Source organism: Vulpes lagopus, chromosome 14 (genome assembly GCF_018345385.1).
Source record: "Vulpes lagopus strain Blue_001 chromosome 14, ASM1834538v1, whole genome shotgun sequence".
Taxonomy (NCBI): domain Eukaryota; kingdom Metazoa; phylum Chordata; class Mammalia; order Carnivora; family Canidae; genus Vulpes; species Vulpes lagopus.
This window is the reverse complement of record NC_054837.1, coordinates 28,848,340-28,864,568: the sequence shown is the minus strand read 5'-3', so window position 1 is coordinate 28,864,568 and position 16,229 is coordinate 28,848,340. Positions and strand designations below refer to the sequence as shown.

General features: G+C 40.2%; 1 protein-coding gene across 1 annotated transcript in view; it reads left to right on the top strand.

Annotated features, from left to right (window-relative positions):
• Nucleotides 1-11,005, top strand: part of ANAPC5 (anaphase promoting complex subunit 5) — a 41,368-nt gene extending 30,363 nt beyond the window's left edge. Inside the window, exons 12-17 of the mRNA XM_041728504.1 lie at nt 1,755-1,829; nt 4,395-4,516; nt 4,990-5,097; nt 5,181-5,328; nt 10,108-10,270; nt 10,678-11,005. Coding sequence (XP_041584438.1) covers nt 1,755-1,829; nt 4,395-4,516; nt 4,990-5,097; nt 5,181-5,328; nt 10,108-10,270; nt 10,678-10,889 — 828 coding nt within the window. The 3' untranslated portion in view covers nt 10,890-11,005. The remainder of the gene's footprint in view (nt 1-1,754; nt 1,830-4,394; nt 4,517-4,989; nt 5,098-5,180; nt 5,329-10,107; nt 10,271-10,677) is intronic.
• Nucleotides 11,006-16,229: the final 5,224 nt, after the last annotated feature.

The window sequence follows — 16,229 nt, the reverse complement described above, 5'->3', positions numbered from 1 at the left end:
ATGATTGACCTTTTATTGTAATTCAGTGTAATTTCCACTTAATTCACTTCAAATAAAAGTTCATTTGCAGTCTCATTGAACTTCTATATAGACAGAAGGCTTTTCACCTAATCAAAGGATTGGGACAAATTGAAAAGCTTTTGGATAGTCCATAAGTCATTTTCCAAATGAAAAGCATTTGGAAGTCCTAATGACATAAGGGTATTTAAAAAAAGACACAAACGTGTATTCACATAAAAAACATAAATGAAAAACAAAAAACAAAAAACATAAATGACCAAAAAACATGAAAAATTTTCAGTCTAGTCATTAAAGAAAATTGATACAGTAAAATACTAGTTTTGCCAGTCAAATAGGCAATCCTTAAATACTGTGGTAGGAGAAAGGCACAGAGTGCTGGTATGAAAGTTTGTGGCACATTTCCAGAGGGTAGTTTAGTAACGTGTATCAGAGGGCTTAGAAGTGCCTGCCATTTGACCAGCCAGTTCTACCTCAAAGGTCTTATGCTGAGGAAATGATTTGAAAAGTGGACAATTATGCAAAGGTGTATGCACCAAGATACTGTAGCATTCTTAAAATGGATGAAATTAGAAACAACCAAACTATCCCAAATTAGGTTATTTTGATGTGTCATAGTTTATTTACTTAATAAAATACTATGATATAGCTTTGTATTTGTGAACACTGAAAAGATTGATTCAAAAAATATTTGAGTGCCTCCCATGTAGTAAACACTGTTATAGGCAATTTACAGAAAAAGTGTGTATAGTGTGTATACCAGTTTTTAGAATACATGTATGTTTTTATTTATGTACATAAGAGAAGTTTATTTTTATTTTTTAAAGATTTTGTTTATTTTCTCACGAGAGACACAGAGAGAGAGGCAGAGACACAGGCAGAGGGAGAAGCAGGCTCCTTGCAGGGAGTCCAATGCAGGACTTAATTCCAGGACCCTGGGATCACGACTTGAGCCAAAGGCAGACAGACGCTCAACTACTGAGCCACACAGGTGCCCTGCATAAGAGAAGTTTAGAAGGATATGTGCCTAAACATTCCTGTGATTATCTTTGGTGAGATTGAAATTTGTCTTTTTCTTATTTTAATTAATTAATCAACTTATTTATAAGATTTTATTTATTTATTCATGAGAGACACAGAAAGAGAGGCAGAGACACAGGCAGAGGGAGGAGAAGCAGGCTCCACACAAGGAGCCTGATGCGAGACTCGATCCCAGGACTCCAGGATCAGGCCCTGAACCAATGGCAGATGCTCAACTGCTGAGCCACCTGGGCGTCCCTATCGTTTATATTTATTTTGTAAGCTTTTTCCTAGAGTGAACATGCATAACATGCATGTGTAATTTAAAAAAAAATTTTTTTTTAATTTTTATTTATTTATGATAGTCACAGAGAGAGAGAGAGGCAGAGACATAGGCAGAGGGAGAAGCAGGCTCCATGCACCGGGAGCCCGACGTGGGATTCGATCCCGGGTCTCCAGGATTGCGCCCTGGGCCAAAGGCAGACGCTAAACCGCTGCGCCACCCAGGGAGCCCTTAAAATTTTTTTTTAATGAACAAATGAAATATACTAGAACCTTAAAAAAAAGGTTGATCCTCTTGATGTAGGACAGCCTGTGCCTCGTGTCTTCCAGGGTGCAGCACCATGAATAAGGTGAATCATAGTGACATCTATGAGTGGTGTGGCAGGTGTGATTTCAACATAGGTGTGCTCATCAAATCATGTGTTTCTGCTTAGGGTTGTTTTGCTGCAGCTTCGGAAGTGTTAAAGCACTTGAAGGAACGATTCCCGCCTAATAGTCAGCATGCCCAGGTAATCTGCCTTTGCGTGTATTGGATTTATTTCCGAAGAGACCATGTCTACTGTATTGTTGTCAAAGCAGAGTATTTTAGGGTCTCCCCTCAGTTTCTTGTGTCTGGGTTCCTTTCGGTGTCATCTGTGCATTGAGGTGTATATAGGTACGTACCAAACTCTACACTCTGTTCAAAAGGGCAGAGAAATAAGATTTATTTATTTTTTTATTATTATTTTTTAAAAGATTTTATTTATTTATTCACGAGAGACACAGGCAGAGGGAAAAGCAGGCTTCCTGCAAGGAGCCCGATATGGGACTCGATCCTGGATCACGGGATCTTGCCCTGAGCCAAAAAAGACGCTCAACCACTGAGCCACCCAGGCGTCCCAGAGAAATGATTTAAAGATTTATTTAGGGAGCTTTTTTTCTTCCTGTCCTCATGGTTTTAAATTAGGATTCCTTATATCTCTAACTGTATGGATCATCCGCGTCCATGGCTACATGAAGAATTAGGTCTTAGTTTGGTGTTTTCTCTTACTTGGCAACTCCAGTCTTTTCATCTCAGAATTAAATGACCTACGGGAAGATGTTGTCCCCAGAAGGAATTAATTTTATAAAGCACTCCCAGGCCCTCTGTTCCTTTTTGCACTGATGACTGTCTCTAATGGGGCCGAAAAAGCCATTACACGGACCTCTTCTTCCTGCCTTTACCAAGTTTAGTCTTCATTGGATTAGAGAATTTGAAATCCTAAGAGACCATGGCCTGGCAATCTCCTACTGCTGGTCCCTGAGGCTGCTTCTCCCATAGGTTGTTGGCTCTACTGCACTGGGTATGGTGTGGGTGCCCATCTGCATGTGAAGTGTGCTGGGGTCTCATTGCTGCTTTCATCAGACTGAGATCTGAATGCAAAGTGCCTAGCTGTGAAGATGGTATGCAAACAAAATAGAAGATAGCACCTAAGGATGATGCAGAAAGAAAGAGTTAAGTGTAGTTCTGTAGCAGTGCTAATGCAATGGAACAGTTTGGTTTATAGACCTAGCTGTTAAAAAAAAAAAAAAAGGCAATTTAATTCACAGTTCACAGAAAAAACATATATGGCCAATAGCTACATAACAAGATGCTCAGCCTGACTGGCAATTAGGAAAATAAAGGTGAAAGCAATAATAAGCTCTTTCATTAGCTATAAGATTGGATTGGCTAAAGGTCAAATACCCAACAGCACCAAGTGTTGATGAGGATGAGGAGCGACAAGTAATGTCATATGCTACTGGGAGGGGGGGGTGTATAAATTGGTGTGACCTGGTGTGTATAAATTGGTGTGACCATTTGGAGAACAAATGGGCACTGTATTAAAATGAAGGTGCATATGTCCTACAACCGCATTTCCACTGCTTGCTGTAGACTTGAGATAACTCTTGTACCAGGAGAGATGTTTGAGAATGTTGATTGCAGCATTGTTCAGAAGGGAGAAAAATTGGTCCTACCTAAGTACTCATCAACATAAGAATAGATAAGTTGTCCCATATTTATGTAATTGAAAACTATTCATGGGTGAAAAGGAAGAACTAGAGCTACTTGTATTAATATGTAGAAGTCCCAGAAAAATAATGTTGAGCTTAAAAGCAAGTTTTCAAAAGATACATACAGTATAATAGTTTTTACTTTATACAAAATTTAAAAACATACAAGAGAACTTTCTGGGCTCAGATCAGACCTCGTTTGTGGTTACGTGGCTAAATGCACCAAGAAGGTTGGAATCATCTGTAAATACCTGACCTGTTATGGTGCCTCCCTCAGGAAAATGGTGAAGAAGACTGAAATAGGCCAGCACACCAACCACTCTTGCTCCTTCTGTGGCAAAACCAAGATGAAAAGATGAGCTGTGGGGATCTGACACTGAGGTTCCTGTGTGAAAACTGCAGGGGGGTGGGGAACTGACCTGGACCTACAGTACCACTTCTGCCCTCACAGGAACATCTGAAGAAACAAAGTCAAAGACCAGATAGAAGCTCTACCTTTTGAAACATTGCTAGCCTTAAAAGAGTTAATTTATGTAACAAAATTACTTTGGGTTGTTGTAAATTTATAAATGTTCCAATTTGCAGTGCATTGATTTCACTTTCTGAAAAGACTTGGAAATTAAAAATCCTTCTAATTTTTATTGAATAAAAACATACAAGATCATACTATATAATGTTTAAGGGTAAGAATATATGCTATAAAAGTATAAAAACATGAATGGGAATGATAAACATCAAATCAGGTGCTTACTTTGGACAGAGAAAGATAGGAATGGAATTTGCAAAGAACTTCAGTAGTATGTGATAGTATCTGAGCAAATAAAGCAAAATTGTTGTGATTTGACGAAGTTGATGATTGGTACACATGTGTTATTTTAGTCTCAGTGCTTTTTCACAACCTTGAAATATTTATAAAAAACATTTTTAAATCTCAAGAAAATGTGTATTAATTGTTGTAAGGATATTTGCTAAGCAAGCCAGAATATTTTTGTATCTCTGTTGAATGAAAAGGTGAACCCTTGACATTTTGTTCTTTTTTTTTTTTTTTTCTTTCCTATTAGCTGTGGATGCTATGTGATCAAAAAATACAGTTTGACAGAGCAATGAATGATGGCAAATACCATTTGGCTGATTCACTTGTTACAGGAATCACAGCTCTTAATAGTATAGAGGGTGTATATAGGTAAGAGACTTAAAGAACTGCAAGGATGCAGTAATTCTAAAATTGCTTTATTCTCATTTGTTTAATTAAAGTTAACTTATTAACTTTAGCTTAGGAAAAAAATTTTTTCCCTATTTATTATCTATTTATTCCAGGAAATTAGGAAATACAGATAAGTAGAATGGACAAAATAAGTATTACCCAGAGATAATCACTAACATTCTGATATTGATAATTCCAGACTTTTTTGTTCTTGCGTGGGGGGGGGGGGAGGGGTATATATACACATGTGCTTACACACACACACACACACACTTCTTTTTTTTTTTTTTTTTTTTTTTACACACTTCTTTTTTAACAAAAATTCTATCAGGCTAAGTTCTTCCCTATGGGAGGTTCACAGTCTAATTGAGGAAATAGAAACTAACACTGAGAGTGACTTTACTTGTAAAACATCAGCATAACCATTTGTGTTTATTTTGTTTCCTTGTTAGGAAGGCAATTGTACTACAAGCTCAGAACCAAATGTCAGAGGCACACAAACTTTTACAAAAATTGTTGGTTCATTGTCAGAAAATCAGGAATACGGAAATGGTGATCAGGTGAGGAAGGTTTCCCGAGCATCTCCTGCAGGTGGTCCTTTGTGCTGGATGTTCTCATCCCATGTCTTCCTCTTTGTGGGCAGTGTCCTGCTGTCTGTGGCAGAGCTGTACTGGCGATCTTCCTCCCCGACCATCGCGCTGCCTGTGCTCCTGCAGGCTCTGGCCCTCTCCAAGGAGTACCGATTACAGTACTTGGCCTCAGAAACGGTGCTGAACTTGGCTTTCGCTCAGGTAAGCTGATCTCTGTTTTTATAGCACATATTTGTGAGTCTGTTATTGGTGAGTCTGTTACTACTTTGGGGTTTGGAAAAGGATGATGATGAGCTTTGACTTCTTAATGTTGAAGTCTGGGAATGTAGTCTCATGGTCAAGCCCTCCCTGGAAGTCTGAAGTTGTGAACTCCATGACAACTTGACACCTCCCAGTAGCACTAGCTGTACTGAGCTGTGTATTTAATAAAGGGGGTGCGCTTCTTCATTGAGAACACTTGTGTCACATTAATGATTTAGCTGGCCCAGAGCTGTGCTTGATTAATAAGGGGATAAATAAAGAAATGAGGAAGTTGTATGTTTATTGAAAGATTTTGGAAATTGTGTTTTATGTGTTTTCTATCTCCCGCTGAGGAATGTGAAGGCTGGGAGAAAAGGGACCTTGTTTTCTCACTGCTGTGTCCTCTGGTACATAGTAAGATATACACATAGTAGGCTTTTAATAAATATTTAGTGAATGAATGCATTTTGAACTCACTGGCACTAGAGGAATTTACTAACTAAAGCAGAGATTCCCTAAACCATGCATTAGAATTAATTGGGAAGGGCAGCTCGGGTGGCTCAGCGGTTTAGTGCCACCTTCAGCCCAGGGCCTCATCCTGGAGACCCTGGATCGAGTCCCACGTCGGGCTCTCTGTGTGTAGCCTGCTTCTCCCTCTGCCTGTGTCTCTGCCTCTCTCTCTCTCTCTGTCTCTCATGAATAAATAAATCTTAAAAAAAAAAATTAATTGGGAAGATTTTAAAAATATCTACATATCTGGCCTTGCTTTGAACACATGAAGTCAATCTCCAGGGAAGGAGCACAGGAATCTAATGTCTTCCTTTCCAGCTTCTCTACTGATTTTTTTTTTTTTTTAAGATTTTATTTATTTATTCATGAGAGACAGATTGAGGCAGAGCCACAGGCAGGCAGAGGGAGAAGCAGGCTCCATGCAAGAAGCCTGACATGGGACTCGATCCTGGGTCTCCAGGATCTGGCTCTGGACTGAAGACAGCGCTAAACTGCTGTGCCTGGATTTTTTTCTTAATAAAGATAAAAATACAAAATAATTTACTATTTTAATCATTTTAAAATGCACAGTTCAGTGGTTTTAAGAATATTTTAGTGTTTTGCAACCATCAACACTGTTTAGTTCCAGAATATTTTCATTACTCCAAAGAGGAATCTTGTACCTGTTAAGTAGTCATTCCCATTTCTCCCTCCCCCTGAACTGGCAACCACCAATCTACTTTCTGCCTTTGTGGGTTTGCCTATTCTGGATATTTCATCTAAATGGAATCATACAATACCTGGCCTTATGTAGTCTGTCTTCTTCACTTAGTGTAATGTTTAGGAGTAGAATTGCTGGGTCACATGAGAATTCTGTATTTAATTTTTTGTGGAACCACCAAACTGCTTTCCACAGTACTGCAGCATCTTATATTCTCACCAGTGATGTATGAAGATTCTGGTTTCTCTGTGTCCTTGCCAGCACTTGTTATTTTCCATTTTTTTATTATACCCATCCTAGTATAAAGTTCTACCTATTGTAGTTTTGATTTGCATTTCTCTAATAACTAATGATATTGAGCATCTTTTCATGTGCTTATTGGCCATATATATATATGTTCTTTGGAGACATCTAAGTCCTTTACACATTTTTCAGTTGGGTTATTGTCTTTCTGATGTTCATTTGTAAGATTGTTTTGTATATTCCGAATACTAGACCCTTATCAGATATATGATTTCTGAATATGTTCTCCTGTCCTCTGGGTTGTCTTTTCACTTTCTTGATCATGACCTTTGATGCACAAAGGTTTTAATTTTGATGAAATACAATTTATCCTTTTTTTCTTTTGTTGCTTATTCTTATGGTATTCTACTTAAACTGTTGCTAATCCAAGTTCATGAAGATTTATACCTAGATTTCCTTCTAAGGATTTTAATAGTCTTAGGTCTTTTTATCCATTTTAAGGTAATTTTTGTATATGGTGTGAGGTAAGAGTCCAGCTTTATTCTTTCACATATGGATGTCCTGGTGTCCTAGCGCCACCTGTTAAAAAGACTATTCTTTTCCCATTGAATGGTTTTGGCACCCTTGTCAAAAATATTGATCATGGACATATGGGTTTATTTCTACACTCTCAATTCTACTCCATTGATCTCTGTGTTTGTCGTTATGCCAGTACTGTTTTGATTACTGTATCTTTGTATTAAAATTAAAATCTGGAAGTAAGAGGGATGCCTGGGTGGTGCAGTTTGTTGAGCATCCAACTCTTAGTTTCTGCTCAGATTATGATCTTGGAGTCATGAGATCCAGCCCCCTGTTGGGCTCTGAGCTCAGCAGGGAGTCTGAGATTCTCTCTCCCTCTCCCCATTTCACTCCTGCTTTCTCACTTTCTCTCTCCCTCTAAAGTAAATCAGTCAGTCACATCAGGAAGTAAGAGGCCTCCAACTTTGTTCTTTTTCAAAATTGTTTTGGCTATTGGTGATCCGTTGCGATTCCATATGAATTTTAGAAAAGCTTTGTCCATTTCAGCAAAAATGGTATTTGGAATTTTGATAAGGATTGTGTTGAACCTGTAGATGTATCTGGAGAGTGTTGCCATCTTCACAATATTAAGTCTTCCAGTCCATTAACAGGATGCCTTTTATTTAGGTCTTCTTTAATTTCTTTAACAATCTCTTCTAGTTTTTAGTGTACAATTCTTAGAGTTTCTTATTTAAACTTATTCTTAAGTATTTTATTCCTTTTTTTTTCTTAAGATTTTTATTTATTTATTCATGAAAGACACAGAGAGAGAGAGGCAGAGACACAGGCAGAAGGAGAAGCAGGCTCCACGCAGGGAGTCCGACGTGGGACTCAATCCCGGGACTCCGGGATCACGCCCTGGGCCAAAGGCAGGCGCCAAACTGCTGAGCCACCCAGAGATCCCCTATTCTTTTTGATACCATCACAAATGGAATTTTTAAAAAAGATTTTATATATTTATTCATGAGATACAAAGAGAAAGACAGAGACATAGGTAGAGAGAGAAGTAGGCTCCCTGCAGGGAGCCTGATGCGGACTCAGTCCCAGGACCCCAGGATCACACTCCGAGCCAAAGGCACTCAGCAACTGAGCCACCCAGGTGCCCCTACCATTAATGGAATTTAAAAGATTAATTTCATGGGGCACCTGGGTGGCTCATTTGGTTAAGCATCTGACTCTTGGTTTCAGCTCAGGTAATGATCTCAGGGTCTTGGGATTGGATCCTGCATTGGGCTCTGTGCTCAGCACGGACTCTGTTTATCCCTTTCCCTCTGCTCCTTCCCTGCCTTGAATAAACAAAATCTCCAAAACAAAATTTATAAAAAATTAATTTTTTTTTTTTGGATAGTCACACACACAGAGAGAGAGAGAGGCAGAGACATAGGCAGAAGGAGAAGCAGGCTTCATGCACCGGGAGCCTGACGTGGGATTCGATCCCGGGTCTCCAGGATCACGCCCTGGGCCAAAGGCAGGCGCCAAACCGCTGCGCCACCCAGGGATCTTAAAAACAATAAGAATGCGCACTCTGCCTTGGTTGGGTAGAGTGTGCTCCCTAACAAGTGACTGTTAGGGTTGGCTGGTTCATAGTGTTGTTCGGTCTTCTGTTTCCTTGCTGATCTGTCTAGTTGTTCTCTCCTTAGTGAGTGGAGTACTGGACCTCTCCCAACTTTCGTTAAACTATTTCTTCCTGCGGTTCTTCGCATATTTTGGGGTTCCATTGTTTAGTGTATATATGTTTATAACTGTCAATTCTTCTTGATGAATTGACCCTTTATCAGTGTATAATGTCTTTTATCTTTTGTAACAGTTTATTTTTTTAAGATTTTATGTATTAGAGAGAGTGTGTGTATCAGAGTGTGAGCAGGGAGGGACAGAGGGAGAAGGAGAAAGAATCCAAAGCAGATTCTGCACTGAGTGCGGAGCCTGATGCAGGGCTCAATCCCATGACTGTGAGATTATGACCTGAGCCAAGAGTCGGAAGCTTAACCAATTGAGCGACTCAGGTTCCCCTTTTGTAACAGTTTTTGACTTAAAGTCCATTTTGTCTGATATAAGAATAGTCATTCCAGCTCTCTTTTGATTACTGTTTGCGTGGAATATCTCTTTTGTGTGCTTTTATTTTCAGCCTATTTGTCTCTTTTAACCTAAAGTGAGTTTTCTTACAGATAGCATATAGTTGGATGATTTCTTTTTCAAATCTATTGTGCTAATCTGTGTCTTATAATGGAAGAGCTTAATTCATTTAATGTATGGATTTGAAAGGACTTCTGTTTTGTTAGTTTTTTTCTATATGTCTTACATCTTTTTTATTCGTCAGTTCCTCCATTACTGTTTCTTTTGTGTTAAATGGATGTTTCTTATTTTGTTTTACTGTATGCTTTTGAGTTATTTTCTTGGTGGTTCCCCTTCTCCCAGTGATTCTTACACAGCAAGAATGATGCTTTGACCCTTTGGAATCACCAGTCTAAGGGATATTGATTCTGAATCTTTTTGTAAAGGCAAAAACCTTTCTAAAGTGTGAGTAACTACTTCCTACTGTACCTATCATAATCTGAAATCAGATTGTCACACATTGTTTTCTCGGAGTGTGGAACATATTAAATGTAGTACATGTCAGGGAGAGCATAAGGCAGCCGTGGCTCTTCAGCAGAGAAGAGCCAGAAATGAATCCTTTTCTGTCATGGGCAGTGGATGTGGATGTGTACAGTACCACAGTGTTTCTTTTACAGCTCATCCTTGGAATCCCAGAACAGGCCTTAAGTCTTCTCCACATGGCCATTGAGCCCATCTTGGCTGATGGGGCGGTCCTGGACAAAGGCCGAGCCATGTTCTTGGTGGCCAAGTGCCAAGTGGCTTCAGCAGCTTCTTACGACCCACTGAAGAAAGCAGAAGGTAGGGAGCCATTCAAAGATTGCAAGGCAATACTACTGCGGAAAAAAAAAAAATTAAATTTAGGCCCCAGAAGAAGGAGGACACAAAATTTGGGGCGGTATTTAAGTTCTCAAATATACGTTAAAATTTCATGCTGTTTTTAAAGGACTTTGAGATGCATGCTTGGCATGAAGTTTGAGGGTAATTGAATCCTGATTTTAAGCCTACAGAGTGAGGGTCCCAGGCTGAAAATCAGGACTATAGATCTTTTTAAAAACCTCACCCTAGTGTATTTTTTTTTCTTCTCAAAGAGTAGAATACAAAAGTATCTGGTACATGTTAAATCAATAAAAGTAGATGTTCAGTTCTGAAAATTATGTGCGAAATGTTGAGTTAAACATGTGTGATATTTTCCCATTTTCCCTCAGCTCTGGAGGCAGCCATCGAAAATCTCAATGAAGCCAAGAACTATTTTGCAAAGGTCGACTGCAAAGAACAGATCAGAGATGTTGTTTACTTCCAGGCCAGACTCTACCATACGCTGGGCAAGACCCAGGAGAGGAACCAGTGTGCGATGCTCTTCCGGCAACTGCATCAGGAGCTGCCCTCTCATGGGGTGCCCTTGATCAATCATCTCTAGTGGGAGTATCCCTGCTGGGCCCTCTATAGTCTAGAAGATTTTGAACTTCTTTACATCCCCTCCCTCCATGTAAATGATGTACTTGATGTCTGATCAATAAACTGCATTCTGATTCATTTCTCTTATTTTGTGGTTAGAATATACATATTTGTTTTCTCCCCCTTTATTTTTTTATTTTTTATTTTTTTTAAATTTTTATTTATTTATTCATGAGAGACACAGAGAGAGAGGCAGAGACACAGGCAGAGGGAGAAGCAGGCTCCACGCAGGGAGCCTGATGTGGGACTCGATCCCGGATCCCAGGATCGTGCCCTGAGCCAAAGGCAGACGCTCAACCACTGAGCCACCCAGGCATCCCTCTCCCCCTTTTTTTTTAAAGATTTTATTTATTTGTTTGAGAGAGAGAGTGAACATGCAAGAGAGAACACAAGTGGGGAGGGGCAGAGGGAGGGGGAGAAGCAGACTCCCCACTGAGCAGGGAGCAGGGACATGGGGCTTGATCCCAGGACCCTGAGATCATGACCCCAGCTGAAGGCAGATGCTCAACTGACTGAGCCACCCAGGTGCCCCTCCCTTATCTTTTTTGATAGCAAAAGATACCAACTCTTCGTTGATGAACAGCTGTTTTATTAATAAGTTAGTGCAAATTTATGTTCTATCTGAGCAAAGTTGCCAATATCTTATTAGAATCTGTACATACTCTCCATTATCACATGAATTTGTTTAGCACCTAGGCTCAGAGTCAGCTTTTTTGGGTATTGGTAGGTCTCTCTAGGGGGTCAGTATTTCTGAGGCTTGGATTTTCCTTCTGAAGCTTCCTTGTTTTGTTGGACTGAGCTGGGGCTTATGATGTGCCTGTGTGTCCTCACAAGCACATGAAGGTCCTTGACTGGAGTAAAAGGAAGAGATCTTTTTATGGTTTTTGGACCAATTACAAGAAACCTGTTTCAATCATGGTATTTGCTTTCTTATCTCTTCCATATGAGTCTATTACTTCTCTCTTTAACTATATAAATGAGGGATGATTAGGAATTCATCATGAATAAGGTGATAAATTAAGAAAGGGTCTGAAGCTCAGAGTTGTGTGGATGCTATCACTCAAATATATAGTATTTCTAATTTATGTATCTCAGCCCTGCAATTAAGGAGGGCCAGCTATTGCTTTGTCTGTTCATGAATTTATCTTATCCCCCCTGTGTTTGTTCACAGGAAAATCACCATGTTTCAAGTCCAAAACAGCAACAAGGAACCAACCAAATTTTGCAGTTTCTATCATTGGCTCTTTCTCTGTTAAATTTAAACCTTCTGATGGGAAATAATTTATCTCTAGAGCTCTTTGAAACAGTGTAAAACAACTCCCACTCATGGGGTGCATTTGTTGGCTAAAGACAGCTGCTCTGGAAACAAGAGACTCAGTGTTGAGATAGAGACAGTAATTGGTGTGGTGATGTTTTAAAATCTTAAATTAATTTGAAAGGTTATATGTGTAGATGGTAAAAATTAAACTTTTTTTTTTTTTTAAAGATTTTATTTATTTATTCATGAAAGACAGAGAGAAAGGCAGAGATGTAGGCAGAGGGAGAAGCAGGCTCCAGGCAGGGAGCCTGATATGGGACCTGATCCTGAGACCGTGGATCACACCCTGAGCCAGGGGCAGGTGCTCAACCGCTGAGCCACCCAGGTGTCCCTAAAAACTATATGTTCTTAAGAGTTATAGAGTAAAAAGCAATCCTTCTTCCCAGGAAGTAACCACTATTATCAATTTCTTTTTATTCTTCCAAATATATTCTCTCATTTGATATCATTTTTGTTCATGTATTTAAACTATAGTCTTTCCAGTCTGGATATGATCTTAATCACTCTGCCTCAACAGAAGAAGTTCCAAGAGATGGGGCAAGTTTACTCAGCTGACCCTTATGCCTCAACATCAAAAACTAGAAATCATCAGACCTGACTAGGACCACCTACATAATTTGTAGGGCCAGTGCGAAGTAAAAATACAAAGCCTATATTAAGTAGAGGATTAAACCAAGTAAGGGGCACAGTTTACACGCTCATGAAGTCAGCTTCCTCACTCTGCTCCCAGCCTGCACGTTCACCCTTGCAGAACTGAATTCAAAGCTAATAGAGAGTCTATGGCCTGCTGCCACCTGTGACTTAGATTTGTTAGTTGATGCCTGTCTCCTCCAGGAAGGAATAGTGGGTTAAATGGAAAGTTGGAAACGTCAGAGTGACCCCCACACACAGAACTGTCGGTTACAGCTAATTGGCTTTTTTCCTGGTGGAGCATTTGGTGAGGGAAGGGATCAGAATAGTGTAATTATAGGTGATTTAACATAAAAGTGTAACTAAATGATGATTTGGTTAAATGGAAAATGGTTGGGTGAGCAGGGAATTGAAGCTCATTTGAATACAACCAGTGGGCATTCAGGTCTCTACTAGAGACCTTACAGAGAAGAAAGGTGTGGTGACCCAAGCCAGTGGCTTGGCATGGTGAGAGCTCTATTAGCAGGTTTGGTGTTGAGTATTTCCAGCCCTGAGGCAAGTGGGTACAAATATCTTAACACTTACAGAGTGGGGGGCGCACCTGGATGGCTCAGTTGGTTAAGCATCTGCCTTTGGCTCGGGTAGTGATCCCAGAGTCCTGAGATTGAGCCCCACATCAGGCTCCCTGCTCAGTGGGGAGTCTGCTTCTCTCTCTTGTGCAGCTCCTCATGCTTGTTTTTTCTCTATCAAACATTTTTTTAAAGATTCTACTTATGTATTCAAGACACACACACACACACACACACACAACACACACAGAGGCAGAGATACAGAGGGAGAAGCAGCCTCCATGCAGGGAGCCCGATGTGGGACTTGATCCAGGGTCTCCAGGATCATGGGCCAAAGGCAGGAGCTAAACCACTGAGCCACCTAGAGATCCCAATAAACATTTTTTTAAAGATTTTATTTATTCATGAGACACAGAGAGAGTGACAGAGACACAGGCAGAGGGAGAAGCAGGCTCCGTGCAGAGAGCCCGATGCAGGACTCGATCCCGGGACTCCAGGATCATGCCCTGAGCCAAAGGCAGATGTTTAATCGCTGAGCCACAGAGGTGTCCTGATAAACATTTTTTTAAAGATTATTTATTCATGAGAGACACAGAGAGAGAGTCAGAGACATAGGCAGAGGGAGAAGCAGGCTCCCCACAGGAAGCCTGATGTGGGACTTGATCCCGGATCCCAGGATCACGCCCTGAGCCGAAGACAGACGCTCAACTGCTGAGCCGCCCAGGCATTCCACTCTGTCAAATAAATAAAATCTTAAACCCCACAGAGTGTCCTGTTGTAATTTATGTATGTTAACATTTAATCTTTACAACACTCCTAAGAAGTAGGCAATAGCACTAATCCCATTTAACAGATGTAGAAACTGAGGCATGAGGAGGTTAACTTGCTCACCCAAGGTTACACAGCTGGTAGGTTGCAGAACTGGGAATCTAACCTAGTTGCTGCATTACTCTAGAGCTGCCTGTTTCTGGAGTTTTGAAAAGTACTATAATGTTTCCTGTAAACATTCTTTTCCAGTTTGTTGAACATGTAACTGGTGATACCAGTCATCACTTATCTAGTGCCCAGTATAGGCCAGACAACTATGCGAGGTACTTCTATGCATATTATCTCTAATGCTTGTAAGCCAAATACCATTTTGCATTTGAGGAAACAGCCTCCGAGATTTTGCCTGACCTAGCCCCTCATTAATAAGGCTCAGTGAGGATTCAGTCCAGGTGAGACAGGCTTCTCAGTTTTATCACCGGGGCACCTTTGTGTGGACCTGCATACCTTGAATACCTCTACTTGTTTGGAGTGTTTTATATTTCGCCGTGATGTTTTTGGATGGTTACACTATTTTTTTATTTCTTTTTTGTTTTTTAGAGATTCTATTATTCATTCATGAAAGACACAGAGAGAGGCAGAGACATAGGCAGAGGGAGAAGCAGGCTCTGTATGGGAAGCCTGATGCAGGACTTGATCCCAGGACCCTGGGATCATGACCAGAGCCGAAGGCAGGCACTCAACCACTGAGCCACCCATGCACCCTTACACTGATGTTTTTTTTTCTTTCTCATAGTACATCTAAGACAAATGAAGAGCTGCTTCATCTATGTCCCTGCAGACTTCTCCTTTTATGCTGTTGTTCATGTTTGAGACTAACAAACATGTGAATCTCACTGCCCATTGAAGGGAAACTTCTCAGGGTCTTTTTCTTTTCACTTTTTTTTTTTAAACCAGTGTTTTTCTACTTTGCTGTTGAATGGGAAGGAATTCAATTAAAAAGTCTATCTGTGATTAATCCTGCTGCCTCTACCTTGATGTTCAAGGTTTGGGAGGTGGAATATTCCAGTGAACACCATGGGTAGAACACAGAACAGTTCCTATAGGAAGAGGCAAAGCCTTGGCAGGAGCTTATGATACTGCCATAGAGGATAAGATAATTTTTAAATCTTACTTTTCAGCCCCTCCCTTGTACTATCCAAGTTTTCTTAAAAATAAGATTTGAATGCTTTGTTTACCTATTTTCTTGGCAATCTGTGTTGTCAAGACAGCAAGATGTTTGCCTAGAATAGGTTTTTCTAGTGTTGTTAGAGAAGAAAACCCAAAAAGCAAAACCAGTTCTTACTTTCATATCTCTAAGAAGAAAATGGTTTCCCTCAGTGGGATGATTCCTAGCCTAAGAAAGGCCAAATGTCAATGAAAGGGAATTACAGTGTCCTCTGCTTTGTTCTAGTTCACTTTAATAAGAAAGGTACATAATCGATGTGGTTTTTTTTTTTTTTAGCTCTGTACTATGTATATTAGTAGCGTCTCTGAACACTTATGTGCTAGGCACTGCGCTATTAACTTTACACACATCACTGAACCTGTCAGTTAAGTTTGTTGTCTTCATTTGACAGCTGATGAAACCAGAGTCCCTGGCCAAGGCCAAGGCCACAGACCTGACAATTAGCAAAGCTGAGATGTGAGCTAGGTCTGTCTCGATTCCAAAGTCACTGCTTTTAACTACAATGCTGCAGGTAAACAAATTTCAGATGTGATACTTATCTAAATTCCAGGAATTGATATATGGCTCTACTGGCAAGTCACACCCCATTAGTGAAAAGGAAAGAATAGAGACAATCGGGTGGCTGAGATCAAATACGTGGTACAGTCCTTGTAATAGGAGATCACAGAGGGGAGAGGTCAAGGAGAGCCTGGGTCATAACATTTCAGGAAGTTCTTCCAGAAAGAAGTGGATCTTGGGCTAGAGTTTGGATTTGAATGGGCACTTTCTTGCCTTTCTCACATAATTGGCTTC